Below are 14,308 nucleotides of genomic sequence, written 5' to 3' on the forward strand. Positions count from 1 at the left end.
CTGATGGGAAAATAAAGGGTAAAGCTCACCTTTTAGCAGAGTTAAAATAAGTAATTAACCTTTTTTGTGAAAAAAGTGTTATTTTAGAATATTTATTAATTATTGTTTTGCTTGATGATTGATCATTTTTTTCAAAAGGAAAAAAAATGATAGCATAGGGTCAGGGTTATGGGCCATGAGGACTTAATAAGCTTAAATACATTTTCTTGTAAATACATGTGGTCAATAAAAGTGAGAATTTTGTCACTGACAGACGTGGAGAAGGAGCTCTGTTTGAACCTCATACTGTCCCAAAAACAACCACATGCAGGAAATAACCGGGTTTAGCTATCAGGAAACAACATCTTTGAATGATATTTAACAACAGAATTATATTATTCTATTAAACTACCAATCAGAATCACTCATTTTCTATAATTACATTTGTATGTTGAATCTGTTGTATGAGTCCCTTTGAAACACACTCAGATGGGATGTAATGTTAGCACAAAAGCTACAGTTAGCCAGCTAGCTGTAGCTTAGCTACACTGCATGAAGTGATGTTCATGATGTTAGCTAATAGGGTCATTTTAAATCTAACATAAGTAATTTTAAAATTATTTTGCCAAATATTCCCCCTCATTTTTACCAACCTTGTAGTCGCACTGCTACTCCCAGAACACGCAGCTCATGTTACGGCCATCTTTTATTGATTTGCGTTTCTGGGCATAAAATTGGACTGTTTCCTATTTTTTATAGTTTCCAACATTATTTTTATTCCCCTCACCAGAACTTTATACTCCATTCTCAGATCTCATTGGGGAGTCTTCTTCACACACTAAGCTTAATTATGGAGTTCCACAGGGATCTGTGCTAGGACCAATTATTTTACACTATACATGTTTCCTTTAGGCAGCATGATTAAAAAACATTGCATACATTTTCATTGTTATGCAGATGATACTCAACTTTATCTATCCATGAATCCATGAATGCTGCAGTCAGAACTTTCTGATAAAGAGACTTTAATAAAAAAAAAAAAAACCTGTTTGGAGCACTTTCAAATGTTACATTTGCCAAGTTATTAGCCTTTCCCAGCTGTGTCCCTATTTATTATTTCTTCTGGGAAACTCAAGTGATTTGTTTAATTGTCGAACTTTATTTTGAATAATTGGAATATATGAATTAGAAAGCTTTGTGTGTTCATCTAATGTTTCCCAAGGTGCTAGATTGCCTATGAAATTTACACACAATTTCCTTCTCGATATTAAACATCTGTCAATGCAACCCAACAACACCCACCCTCACTGAAGCTCTGCATGCAATTAGACAGCATTTCTGGTGCTGTGAGAGGAGTTTAGAGGGACTGTTATAAGAAAGCATGGAGTTACGCAGCATTGTGTCACTGATCTCCTGGTTATTGTGAGAACTTGATACAATCATCACATCTTAATTCTTACTGAAACCTGATTTCTCTTCCTGCCTTTCACAATAAAAGCCCTCGAACTATATACCAATGTATTTGTATGTATTGTATTGTATGTATGTATTTGGAATAGTACAAGAAACTCGTGTTGAAGAACAACTAAAGAGGTTAAAGAGATGTGTTGAAGCAACCTAATTCAGATTTTATCACAGGGTTTATTAGTTACTAAAAAGAAGACATTTCTTTTTCTTAATAAATACTTTTGGGTTTGCTATGAATGTCTTTTTGTATGCAACACATTGTTGTAATTATTGTTCATTAGATGATGATAAAAAGCTCCTCTAAGTTGTGGCAGATTTGTTTCCTCCCACTCCTGAACCAGCGACTTTCATGCGCTCGGTCAATGGGTCAGCCACGACACTGTGGAGCCACCCATTACATGATCATACAATTTATATTTATTGGTTAGTTAAATGTAATTTTTCTTTAGTATAATTGTTTTTGTTATTTTGTTCTTTTAATGGCAAGAAAAACCTTTCCTGTGAATAATCGTTATTAAATTGAAAACTCAAGACTAAATCGAAGATTATGTTTAAAATACTGATGAAAACAAAACAGCATGATGACGGTGACAGTGGAATAATATTGATTCATAGTTTTTCTGGTTACAGTTGATTGATCATCTATTTACAGTTGACCAAGTGACAACAGTGAGATTGAAAATCCTGATTGTTACTGCACCCCAGAGAAAACAGCAGGTAAGCATGAAAGAGATATTTATACCAGTTAGCCCATTTACACCATAAATGGGCTAACTGGTAGTGTGAGAAGTCTCATTCACAGCTACAGTCAGAGCTGGTGGAGGCAGGACATCATACAAAGGAGTGAATTCACCAAAAATTATTTTAACATTGATTTAACAATCCTTTCTCTGTGGAGTTTACATGTTCTCCCCATGACTGCACTGATTAAAATAAAGTTTCATACAAACAGTCCTGCTTCACTATAGAATTCACTGTTACTATCAAAATAGCATCTGAAGCCACAAAGTGAACTGCAGGCTGGAAAGTCTGTAAGTTATTTAATCAAGAAAAAAGAGATTTACTTCTAAAATAGAAGCTAAACTTCATAACAGATTAGCAATCTATGGATTAAAGCTGGTCTCTTAAATGGACTTACTACTACGACTACTACGACTACTACTACTACTACTTTATTTATAAAGCACTTTAAAACAACAGCAATTGCAACAAATTGCTGTACAGATACAAGTCAAATAAACCAATACACATAACAATGACAACAACGACAATAAGAACCAACACAATAAAACAAATAAAACGAGTCTCAGCACGTATTAAAAGCCAGGGAATAAAAATGTGTCTTAAGAGCAGTTTTAAAAGTCGACAATAAATAAATAAAGCAATAAAGCTGGATTTAGTATCAGATGTAAGCAACCTTTTGTAGAGACCTTAAACCAGGGCTCTTCAACTCCAGGCCTCGAGAGCCCCTGTCCTGCAGGTTTTAGATGTGTCCCTGAATCAAATGGCTGAATCACCTCCTCAGTATGCAGTCAAGTTCTCCAGAGTCCTGCTAATGACTTCTGTATTTGACTCAGGTGTGTTGAAGCAGAGACACATCTAAAACCTGCAGGACATTGGCCCTCGAGGCCTGGAGTTGAAGAGCCCTGCCTTAAACTTTGTTTCATGAATGTTTCAAACCAGTTTTAAAAGCAGAAAATAAGTTTGTAGTGACTGAAGTTCAGTCTAAGTGTTCACATTGGCAGCACAGAGAAGTATCTTTGCACAAATGTCCTTATTGGTACAGAAACAAAACAGGTCCTAAAATGGGACCCTGAGGGACACCTTTATGACCAGAAAAATCAGATTCATGACCTCAGCTCAGACACACTGAGTTCAGTCTATCATCTCTAAAGCAACAACCAGCATTTGAATATTTCTTTAACAATAATTTCTAGCTCACATGTACACAGCTGTTTTTAGCCTTTCATTCAGAGCGTCTGAAAAACTGCTTAAATGGTGGCAGACGGTGCTCCATGTTATTATTTGCAGGCTTCTGACTGGCCAACAGTCTATCGCCACCTGTAGCTTTGGCATGCTCTTCATGGCGCCTGACATTGTTTTTTGTGTTCTCATGTTCAAAACCATGCCCGGGTGGACTCGAGAAAAATCATTTTCTGAAGCTCCCCGTGTACATGTGGGTGCTTCCTGGGTGTAAGGCTGACATACCTGTGCTCCATCCCGGGTTCTTCGCACATGGAGGATCAAGTCTGCGTAGGACTCCTTCAGGTAGTCGATCACCTGGGTCACCGGAAATGTGAGGTGCAGGATTAAACAGTTCCCACATCCAGACACCACCATGTCAGGAGGTCCAATCACAGCTACAGACAGAAACAATTTTGGCCAACTGGTCAGAAAGCAACACAGTGACACGAACAGAGCAGATAGTTTTTAATTTTTCTGAGGAGAGCTGAGGAGGCCTAACCAGGTAAACTGCTGGGTTCTTGGAAAAATCAAGGAGGAACTTCATGGAACCTTCTAAAGATCCTGAATAGTTTTTCACTTCTGAAAACCAAGACTTCTAACCCCCCCCCCTCAAAAAAAAACAAACAGTGGAATCGGCCATAAACCTAACATCGAGTCTTTGAACCACATAATCATAGTGTCTATATATAAGGTCTACTGATTAAAATTAAAAGTAATGCACAGTTAAAGAAGTTATAAGTAAAGAAAATGGTGTGTGAATTATTAGGAATCTACAGGTGATGGCAGAGCAGGTCAGGTATGTGGTGAAACCCTGGTTCAGGTGGAGCGCTACCAAAACTACAAACCCTGAGACACAAAATGTCAAATTTATTGTGTTTAATAACAGTTTAGGATAAAATCAGTTAAACCCTCAGAAAATGGTGAGTAGAGTTCATGATGAGGATTAATCTGAACCCATGTGTTAACAGGATTTATTCCTTTATATTGCTGGAAACTAATGAAAAATAGGGAATAATAATTCTGGGCCACATTGTTCCTCTTGGATCATTCGTCCTTAGACTGAACACTGGTATTAAACTGCATTAGAGTGCCTCACTGTCTGACAGCGGCTGGAAGTGTTTTGCCTCGGTCCAGTTGGACCTCCAGGTGTCCGTGAAGGCCTGGACACGAGCCACGTAATGGTCGAGCGGGTCCTTGAAGGCTCTGGTCAGGTCGCACGTCTGCCCGGCCTTCAGTGCCACACAGGCAGCCACCGGTTTCCATGACTGCTTCCTCCAAAGTCAAAGAAAACATAAAGACGGAGAGATGAACATGTCATCCTGTGAGTTAACGCGTCACAGCCTGATGGAGCTGTGGGTGTGTGCGTCATCCAGGATAAATAAGCTTTCATCTGTATCGAATAAATATGAAAGTTCACATTTACTCAAAAAGGAAAGTGCTGACTCGGAGTTTAGAGGTGCCCGAGAAACAGAAATGAAACATGAAACTTACTGAACGGAGGAGCGAAATACACAGCAGCTGATGGACGCAGCAGATATCATTTAGGATGAAATGTGACTGAAATTCATTTACTAAGATTTCTGTAACCTGAAATAGTTTGACAGGAACTTTTAGCAGGAAGTATGATGCAGGAAGTCCTTCATTCACCGCTTTATACTCTGTTTATACTCCACTCTGCATTTAATCGTCAGTTATTATTAATCTCTGTCTCTCTTCCACAGTGTGTCTTTTGTCCTGCCCCCCCCCCCCCCCAGCAGGTGACCCCCCCTCCCTGAGCCTGGTTCTGATGGAGGTTTCTTCCTGTTAAAGGGAGTTTTTCCTTCCCACTGTCGCCAAGTGCTGCTCATAGGGGGTCGTTTGGACTGCTGGGTTTTCTCTGTATTATTGTAGGGTCTTTACCTACAATATAAATCACCTTGAGTTGATTGTCTGTCATTTGGTGCTATATAAATAAAACTTAATTGAACTGAAAGTAGTGTCAGCCTTGGAGGTGTAAGACCGGCGGCTCTTTATATTTAGTGGACCACAGCCTGAAAAGTGCACAAGGCTGAATTTTTTTTATAACACACCTGTTTGAATTGAGAAGCTGTTTGTGTTTTTAGCTGCATGGCAGTGTGAGGCTGTCATCACTAAAATATCTACTCAAGCCTTTCATGGTTATCCTGGAGTGCTGTTAGCCTCCACAGAGCTGCGTCGTTTCTGCTCAGCAGAGTTTTTACATCTCAGGACACGAGTGAGTAACAACATGTAACCAAATATATTTAGAGGAAGTTTAGACTTTTTCTGACATCATTGTTTAAATTTCTGACTGAATAGTTAACGCTGAAATCACTCTCAGGTGTTGTTGGTGAAACAGCTGGAAAACACCAGCATCTTAGCATGTTAGCATTGGCACTTTGAGCAGATTTTCTCAAAAAGACACTTTGTGCTGGGACGGTGCTTACACTGCTCCACCACGCCATCCAAGCCCAAAGGATCTGCCCTTTTTCCCAACCCGATCGAGACCAGTGAAACTCTCTGGAGTCAGTACTTTCCTCTGAGTCTGAGAGCTCTCAAACTGCTCTGAATGCTGTTGTGTGCCCCGTTAATGATCTGGAAGCTGAATTAATCAGTTGGGAATGATGCAGAACCTCAGTGAGCAAAGCTTTGAGGCACCATAATTCAGATTCAGTCTGAGGATTGTCAGTGTGAACCCGTGCATTTGTTTGAGATGTTGGACACAGGAGACTTAAATAAGATTTCCAGAATACCTGGAGCAGAGAACTTCTACTGTGAAGCTTGCGTCGGAGGGGGTCTGGGGGCCTGGCAGGAAGCTGAGGGTGTGCTCCATGTTGAAGGAAGAGATGGAAACTTTGGTGGGTGCAGAAAGGGAAATGCACCTCACTACAGACAGGAAGAGGATATAAAAAAAAGGTTTAAAATCATCCTCCCACTATGGTTAGGACTGAAAGTGTTTACCCTGTGACTCTGTGACCACAGCAGATCAGACACTCAAAATGTGACTGAAGTACAAGATCTCAGCTTTATTCAAGGACTGAATACTCCATTATTTACAGGGGCTCAGATATAATTGGATAGTTCACTTAGACACTAATCCACAGGTGTGTATATATCTTATTTCTCCACATCTGCACATCCATCTCAGTGCAGAGGACACATCAACATCAACAGAGAGAACAACCAGAAGGTCACTGGGACAGCAGAGGGGGATGATCCCAGGATCCATCCATGGTGAAGAAAACCCTGTACGACATCCAAATGAAGAAGACTCTCAGTGTTGCATAAAGAGAAGATGTCACAGAGTCTTAGATGGTGTGTGAAAGACGGACGTAGCCACATGACATCACCCATCACTGAAGTCCTGTCCTGAAGCCTCGGGTGGAGCTTTTTACTGCCCCCATCCTGATGCTCTGAAGCTGGACGTGACAAATGGGGGTGGGGGGGGGTTTGACTGAGAAATGCAGGGCCATTGCATCTGATAGCAAAAAAAGCCTAGTTTACGAGTTGGAGAATGAGAAGCGTAAAGCTCTCTAATGTCCAGCAGGGGGCGACTTCTCTGGCTGTGCAGCGTTCTGCTCAAAAATCAGAGTAAGAAAGTACCTGAAGGTGGGGGAGGATTTAGGGCGGAGCGACCCCGTCATTCTCAGTCAGATCTACCTGCAGGTCTGTCATGTCCAGTTTCGAAGCATCAAGATGATGATGAGGAAACTTGTTATGAGGACTTCATGATGGCCGATAGCGCCATGGGAATAGGTCACAGTGGACACACCCGTGGATGAACGTGCTCTGTGAAGTCTTCTCTTCATGCTGTGCTTGGATGATGAGAGGTCTTCCTCCTGGAGAGTCTTCTTCACTTGGTTTGATGCTGTGATCCATGGAAAGGATTCTGGGATCATCCCGTTGCCTTTACAGGGTTTGGACCGCTTGTTTGGCTGACCTCCTGACCTCAGCCCTCCTCCGATCACTGTGGCAGCCTCCAGCTGCTGCAGGTATGATCCACTTTGTACGTGAACTGGCTCTTGAGTGGACTCCACCTTTGTCACTTACCTTGAGGCAGTCTGTGACACACAGAGGCTCCTCCTGCATTTGAGCTGGGAACTTCTTTCACCTGAATCAAGAATTGTTCCTCTGGATCCTGCACAAGCCCCCGTTTATCACCACAGTTATAAGATAGTCAAACTAACAGAAGCACATAAAGGGTAAAGTAGGGCGGAGGGAAGAGAGTGCCAGCTTTGTCATCACCACTGTGGGAGGGGCGGGTTTGCAAAAACAGTTCCCAGTGGAAACATGCCACACTGGGATCACCTCCAGACCTTTTACCTGCTTCATCCATGGCAAAATAAAACCAGCCGTTCTTCCAGTTTGAGCTCCTGAAAATACAAGACTGTGCAAAGAACCGTGTACTTCCTCAGTGATGAATAAATGTGCTGAATTAAAGCTGAGAGTCTGCACTTCAGTCACATCTGTGCTCAGAGGGCTGCTGGAGCAGAGCGCACACTTCAGGACAGAGGAACCTGAAACCTGCCTGAGCAGAAAACAAGCGCCCTGTGGCCACAACACGCAGCAGGTTTTAGCAGGCTGTTGGAGAAACGTTCATGGGTGACACCAGAGCCGGAGGTCAGAGGTAATAATCAGTCAAACACAATGAGAGCAAACGTGAGGAAGGAAAACGGTGTGAGCACAGCTTCACGGGCGAGCTGAAGCGCTGGAGTGTGTATTTAGACTCTCTGCGGTGAATCACATCAGCTCTCTGTGTGTTAGTTAGCAGCGTGCGGCTAACTGCTGCCCTGAGCTCACACTCACCTGTTTAGGCCTCAGAGACTGATCTGAGATCAGAAACCACAGCTGCTGCTGCTCTAATGGACATCACCCAGTTTAAAGGGGATCCGCACAGGAAGTGACACTGAGGAACGGCCCAAAAAGTGGGCGGGTCTCAGAGCTGACCTTTGCTCACAGGGTCACTGATGTATGATGGCATACTAAATACAGGTTACCTAGGCAACCAGAGCTGAAAATGATGCCTCTAATCCCACCGACATTCCTACCACCAACATTCCTACAACCGACCGGTGACGGCAGAACGTAACCGTGCAGTCCGGAAGAAATATTAGTTACAAATATTAATTTACTGCACGTGGAGCCTCTCAAAGTGATAGCATAGCATAAACGTTCATATTTTCAATCTGACAAAGACAACAAAGGACTCTTCTTCCCGTCCTGATTAAATGTTACAGAAGCATCATTCAAACTTTTACTCTAAATTCTTCTTTTCACTCAGCTGCTCCTCCATGTAACACGTCTGCAAACACGAGCCTCCAAATCCTGTTTCATTCTTCAGCTCTTCATCATCATATCAGCTCTGCACAGTACCATTATTGAGGGCCAAAGAACTTATGATAATGTTATTGGTATATCCACAGAGATTTTACTGTCAGTAAACGTGATTTTTATCTTCTTATAATGATTTCTTTTTTGGCTAATGAGCTGAACTCATTTAGGGAACTGAAGAGAAATGAAACCAGAACTAGAATTTAACTAAAAAACAATAATTACAGTTATTTAAAATATTAAACACAATATTTCATTTTCATTAGTACTGTATCATTTCCTGCACCCCCCAAAAATCATAGAAATGCCTCGAACTGTAAACCTGCTGAGACCTCCAATCAGACACTTCTTGTAACTCCAGTGATTCTTCTGCTAACACACACACACACACACACACACGCACACACCTCAGTGCAAAGGTGTAAAAAAAACAGATAAAGCAGCACAAAGCTTCATTACCCCCCACCTTCACCCCAGTGAGCTTTACCCAGGTGTAAATGCAGGAGCAGCAGCATCCACAGCCCCATCGTGCCTCCATAGACTGTGCCAAAGTTAAACTGCCTCAAAGTGGCTGATAAGCCTGTTGTTTGTGGGTTTGAGGACACAACCTATAGCGGGAGGGGAGGCAGCAGAGGGGCATGTGTTACAGCACAGCTCAGAGTTTCTGTTTCCCCAGAAGTCCCTCCCTGCTCAGACTCCTGCTCAGCAAACAGGACGCTCGGCGGTGCTCATCTCTCACTTTATTGGTACAAAAAGGTCCGAGGCTTCTTGTTGCTGTTGCTTCAGTAACAGACATGAAGTGGCTTAAATACTGAATACATGATGTCACTGTGAGTACAAACACACAGACAGGCACAGGTATGAAGTTTGTTCTGATTACACAGTTTGATTAAAGATGTTTGTGTTACTGAGGTACCTGATGTGTAACATTACTGCAGTCACAATTCAGACATGATCACCTGAGAGGAACGGTCAGTGGCTCTCAGGTCAGTGAACATTTCTAAAAATTCATCATCTCATATTTATCATTATTTAGATTCCTTCCAGCCCATTACAAACGTGCCCCACAGCGCCCCCCAGAGTTCAAAGGAACAAATTAAAAAAAATCAACAGTCCAAAAACACTCAGCAGCAGTTTCACATGAAACCACACAAGCCAAGCAGCAAAAGTACGACAATCAGTCAGACTCACAACTAATCAGAGGCAACACCATTTGGACAGCTCAGAGTCACTGAGGCTCTTACAGGAAACTGAAACTGAGCAGAAATAAAACATCAAGCAGGAAATGACTTCAGTTTGTTCAGATTTCTGTGTTTGGGCATGTTTGTGTTGTGATTCCTTTAATTACAGTCACCCACACAATAATGATGACTAACACTAATAAACCTGCTCAGGACATGAACCAAAAGCAAACCTTTCAAAATAAAACTCCACAATCAGAGCAGAGCACAGTTCATCCTCAAGTAAAAAAAAAAAATAGAAACACGGTCCTCGTTATGGTCTCAGTGCTGATGGAGGACGTCTGCAGATTAAAGACTTTATGGAAATTATTGGAAAAATGTGCAAAACTCGCTTCACTTTAAGCGTGTCGTACTGAAGACAGGCCACCAGGTGGCACTGCAGGACCTTTACAGTAACCTCACTGCTCTTTATTTACAACCTGCTGCTGGACGTGAATGGCTTTAACACGCCGCGTGTCTTTGCATGGCTTTAAATGTTTCAGACTACTGGCCATCATCATCTTCATCATCCTCCCACATTAATCAAAATATCATTTAGAAATCTGGATCGTCTCATAACAGAAACCTTCAGCACAGCCGCGCGTTGTTTACGCTCCACCTCAGGTAAACATCCAGGAATATGAATATGGCGCTGCACACATAAAGGCACATCAGCACCATCACTGTGACTGTGTGGTGTCGTCCAGCTGTAACAGTATCAGCTGTTTGGACTCCTGCTTTTATTCAAAGACAACATTTTGGAAGATAACTCGAGTTTAGGCTCAGACCAGGATCAGGTTTGGGCTCGGCTGGTTACGACAAACACACCTGTGTGCCTGTAAGCTCCTCCTCCCAACAATGAGACGGAAGGACGCCATCTTTATCTCTGATCGGAGCTTCCTATTGGTGGAGAGCCATCAGTCTTTGTGTGAAACACGAGAAAAAAGTAAATCAGGTTAAAAACTTCCCTCACGTCAGTATGACTGATCCAATACTCAGTGCATTAAATATACAGGAAAAGCCTGTAAATTAAAATCTGATTTTATTTTTATTCAGACTGTCCTGTAAAACGTTTCTATCCTCTTTTCCTCCTGGGCTTTGAGACGCCTTGAAATAACCGACCATCGTGATGGAGATACTGATCATAAATACGTGAGGAAGCAGACGGCTTTATCACAGGAACCAAGATGGATCCCAACTCATCCTCATCGAACCCGCCGGCCTACAACGGAAAATAAAACTAATAAAATGTTCAAACCAAAACCAGAACCTCGTCCTGAAGACGAAATCTGATTCAGAGTCAGGCGCTCAGTTCAGTTTTACTCCTCATCGTCCTGCTGAGCTGCTTCTTCCAAAGTCCAGTCAGACACGGGGGCGCCCCATATATCCACACTCCTCCTCCTCATCTTCATACACTGCTCTTGTGGTGTCCTCCGTGGGAAGCACGGGGTCAAACTCCACCTCCTGCACATTGAGGTCTGATTTTTCCTCTTCTTCCTCCTCCTCTTCCTCCTCCTGTTCAACCCTGCCAAAAGTTAGCGTGAGGAGGTTCACATCCTGGGCCTCCTCCTCCTCCTTTGCTCTTCCTCCACAGTCGGTCCTCAGCTCCAGGCCAGCTCTGGGTGGACTTCCTGTTGAAATCTGGGCATCACTCTGTGAGGACGGCAGCTGATTGGAGGAGAGGTCAGGCGGCGGTTTGGGCTGGGACAGACACGATGATGAAGAGGAGAGGGGGTTAGCGCCCCCCCGCTCTGTGTACGCCCCTCCCGCGCTGACGCCGGTGCTCTCCGTCTCACCGTCCTCATCGCTCTCGTCCGATGAAGAATGGCTGCTTCTCTTCTTGCCTGCAGAGGGCGCCGGCGGCTCAACACTCAGGAGGGAGATGATGCAGCGATCACGGACCTGCACCTGGTCCAGGCTATGGATGGTGGTCTGACACACAGAGACACACACAGACACACACAGATTATCCAGTGAGTCAGAAACAAAAAGCGCAGAAGCAGAAAAATCTGAAGCTTTCACACATTAATGGTTTCTCCCTCCTGAGGTCACTGAAAGGTCACACCTGCACACACCTGTTTCTACCACTCCCACCATTCTCCACCTGCACATTATTCTCACTGTGGACTGTCGGTCGTTTATAAAAGAATGAAACGGTCTGTGCAGAGCTCAGAGCGCCACCTTCAGATTCTCCAACAGGACATTTCAAGATTTTTTTTCCCCTCAAGTTTAAAAAAAACAGCTAAAATTACTCATTACATTTAGTAACATTGTATCGATCAGTGTGATCATTTTACAGCTGGAGGACTGCGGATTAACACGGCTGTAATTCCTAAACAGTTACTGCAACAGTGAGCCTGATTTAAAGTCCCCTGTGGTGGTGTAACGGAGGTCATCCACCCCCTATGGAGGGGGGTGATTAACAGCCACTCAGCTGCACTCTTCCAGGTGATCTATAGCACAGCAGAGGGGCGTGCACCGAAACACCGACTGAAGGTTTTGGTGCTGCTCAGGAAGTGTGAGCAGCTGATCAGCTGAGAGGCAGCGCTTCGACTGTTTTACCCTGGAAGCAGCTCAGAAATCCCCCTTCATAGTTCCTGAGAGCTTCCTGAGAAGTGTTACATCTGCTAATTCTCCTAAAGCTGTGACCTCTGACCTGGCTGCACACAGCAGGGAATTTTCCAGAGTTTAGGTTTCATTTCTGTCCCGTCTTACCCAACACCAGTTATTAATAACATGATAGTTAATACTGTAGACCGGTATTTCAGAAATATGTGTACTGCTGCACCAGTCAGTGCATACTTGGAAAGATGAGCTCAGCTGATAAAAACAGGAATTCCAGCTGTGTGTGGAGAGGAGCTGAAGGATACGCAGCAGAAACAGCTGCACAAGTATTCAGAGAACAACCTGCACTGAACACCATGAAAACCAAAGAGATCATCATCGACTTCAGGAAGCACAGGACTGACCCAGCTCCCCTCTACATCAACGGCGAGCGTGTGGAGAGGGTCCACACCTTCAGGTTTCTTGGTGTCCTCATCTCTGCTGATCTCTCTTGGTCAGATAACATCACAGCTGTTATCAAGAAGGCTCAGCAGCGACTTCACTTCCTGAGGGTCCTCAGGAAGAACAACTTGGACTCAAACCTGCTGCTGACCTTCTACCGCTCATCCACTGAGAGCCTGCTGACGTACTGTATCACAGTATGGTACGGCAGCTGCACTGAGGCAGACAGGGTCAGGCTTCAGAGGGTAGTCGAGACAGCACAGAGAATCGTTGGCTGCCCTCTCCCCTCCCTGATGGACATCTACACCTCCTGCTGCCTTAGCAGAGCAGGAACATCATCAAGGACAGCTCACACCCTGGCTTTGACCTCTGACCTGCTGCACTCTGGCAGGAGCTACAGGAGCATCAAAGCCAGAACAAACAGACTCCAGAACAGTTTCTTCACCACAGCAATCACCACCCTGAACTCTCACACTGTAACTGTGCAACACCCACATCTCTGTGCAGTATATTGTTCAGTATGAATAATATACTGCACAGAGATGTGGGTGTTGTTCAGTATGAATAATATACTGCACAGAGATGTGGGTGTTGCACTGTTACAGTGTGAGAGTTCAGGGTGGTGATTGCTGTGCAGTATATTATTCATACTGAACAATATCTGTCACTCCTATATTGGTAATATCCAGTATTCATTCACCAATTGCAATACTCACATCTTCATTATTATGTGTATTTATTTTTTTACAACGTATATATTTTTAGATTATATCAGATTATTATATTTTTATTTTAGAAAGTTTGACTTTCTATTGCATGGCACTGAACAAGAGTGGCCCTCCAATCTCATTGCCTTTATTGTCATTATACAGGATGTACATTCTATTCTATTCTATTCTATTCAAAAATGAAAGCTTATTGAAATGTTTCAGTGAAACTGAAACAGCAGATCAGAATCAGAATCTTTATTGTCATTGTATACGCAAGTTGCACAACGAAATTTAAAATGCATTCCTTTCTAGGTGCCTCAGACAAGAAATAATAAAAATACAAGTGATAAAAATGATTAATGAAGTACAATACACAATAATAAATTAACAACGCACACACACACACACACACTCAGCACTACCACCCCACATCACCGTCTAATTGACCACAAAAAGTTCAGTTCAATGATGGTCCTGGCATAAAAGCTGTTCCTCAGTCTGTTTGTTCTGGCCTTCATTGTCCTGAAACGTCTGCCTGATGGCAGTAGCTGAAACAAAGAGTGTCCAGGGTGTGAGGGGTCCTGGAGGATGTTCTGTGCCCTCCTCTGGCAGCGGCCATTGAACAGTTGAGCA

The 14,308-nt window shown here is 43.2% G+C and overlaps 1 protein-coding gene across 1 annotated transcript in view; it reads right to left on the reverse strand.

The window, feature by feature from the left end:
* The window catches only part of LOC115800600 (uncharacterized), a 30,420-nt gene that overhangs the window by 8,568 nt on the left and 7,544 nt on the right, over positions 1-14,308 (reverse strand). The window contains exons 8-12 of the mRNA XM_030758078.1: positions 11,325-11,891; positions 9,227-9,347; positions 6,162-6,294; positions 4,508-4,683; positions 3,655-3,806 (exon numbers count right to left, since the gene is read on the reverse strand). Coding sequence (XP_030613938.1) covers positions 3,655-3,806; positions 4,508-4,683; positions 6,162-6,294; positions 9,227-9,347; positions 11,325-11,891 — 1,149 coding nt within the window. The remainder of the gene's footprint in view (positions 1-3,654; positions 3,807-4,507; positions 4,684-6,161; positions 6,295-9,226; positions 9,348-11,324; positions 11,892-14,308) is intronic.

This window comes from Archocentrus centrarchus, chromosome 21 (genome assembly GCF_007364275.1).
Source record: "Archocentrus centrarchus isolate MPI-CPG fArcCen1 chromosome 21, fArcCen1, whole genome shotgun sequence".
Classification (NCBI taxonomy): Eukaryota; Metazoa; Chordata; class Actinopteri; order Cichliformes; family Cichlidae; genus Archocentrus; species Archocentrus centrarchus.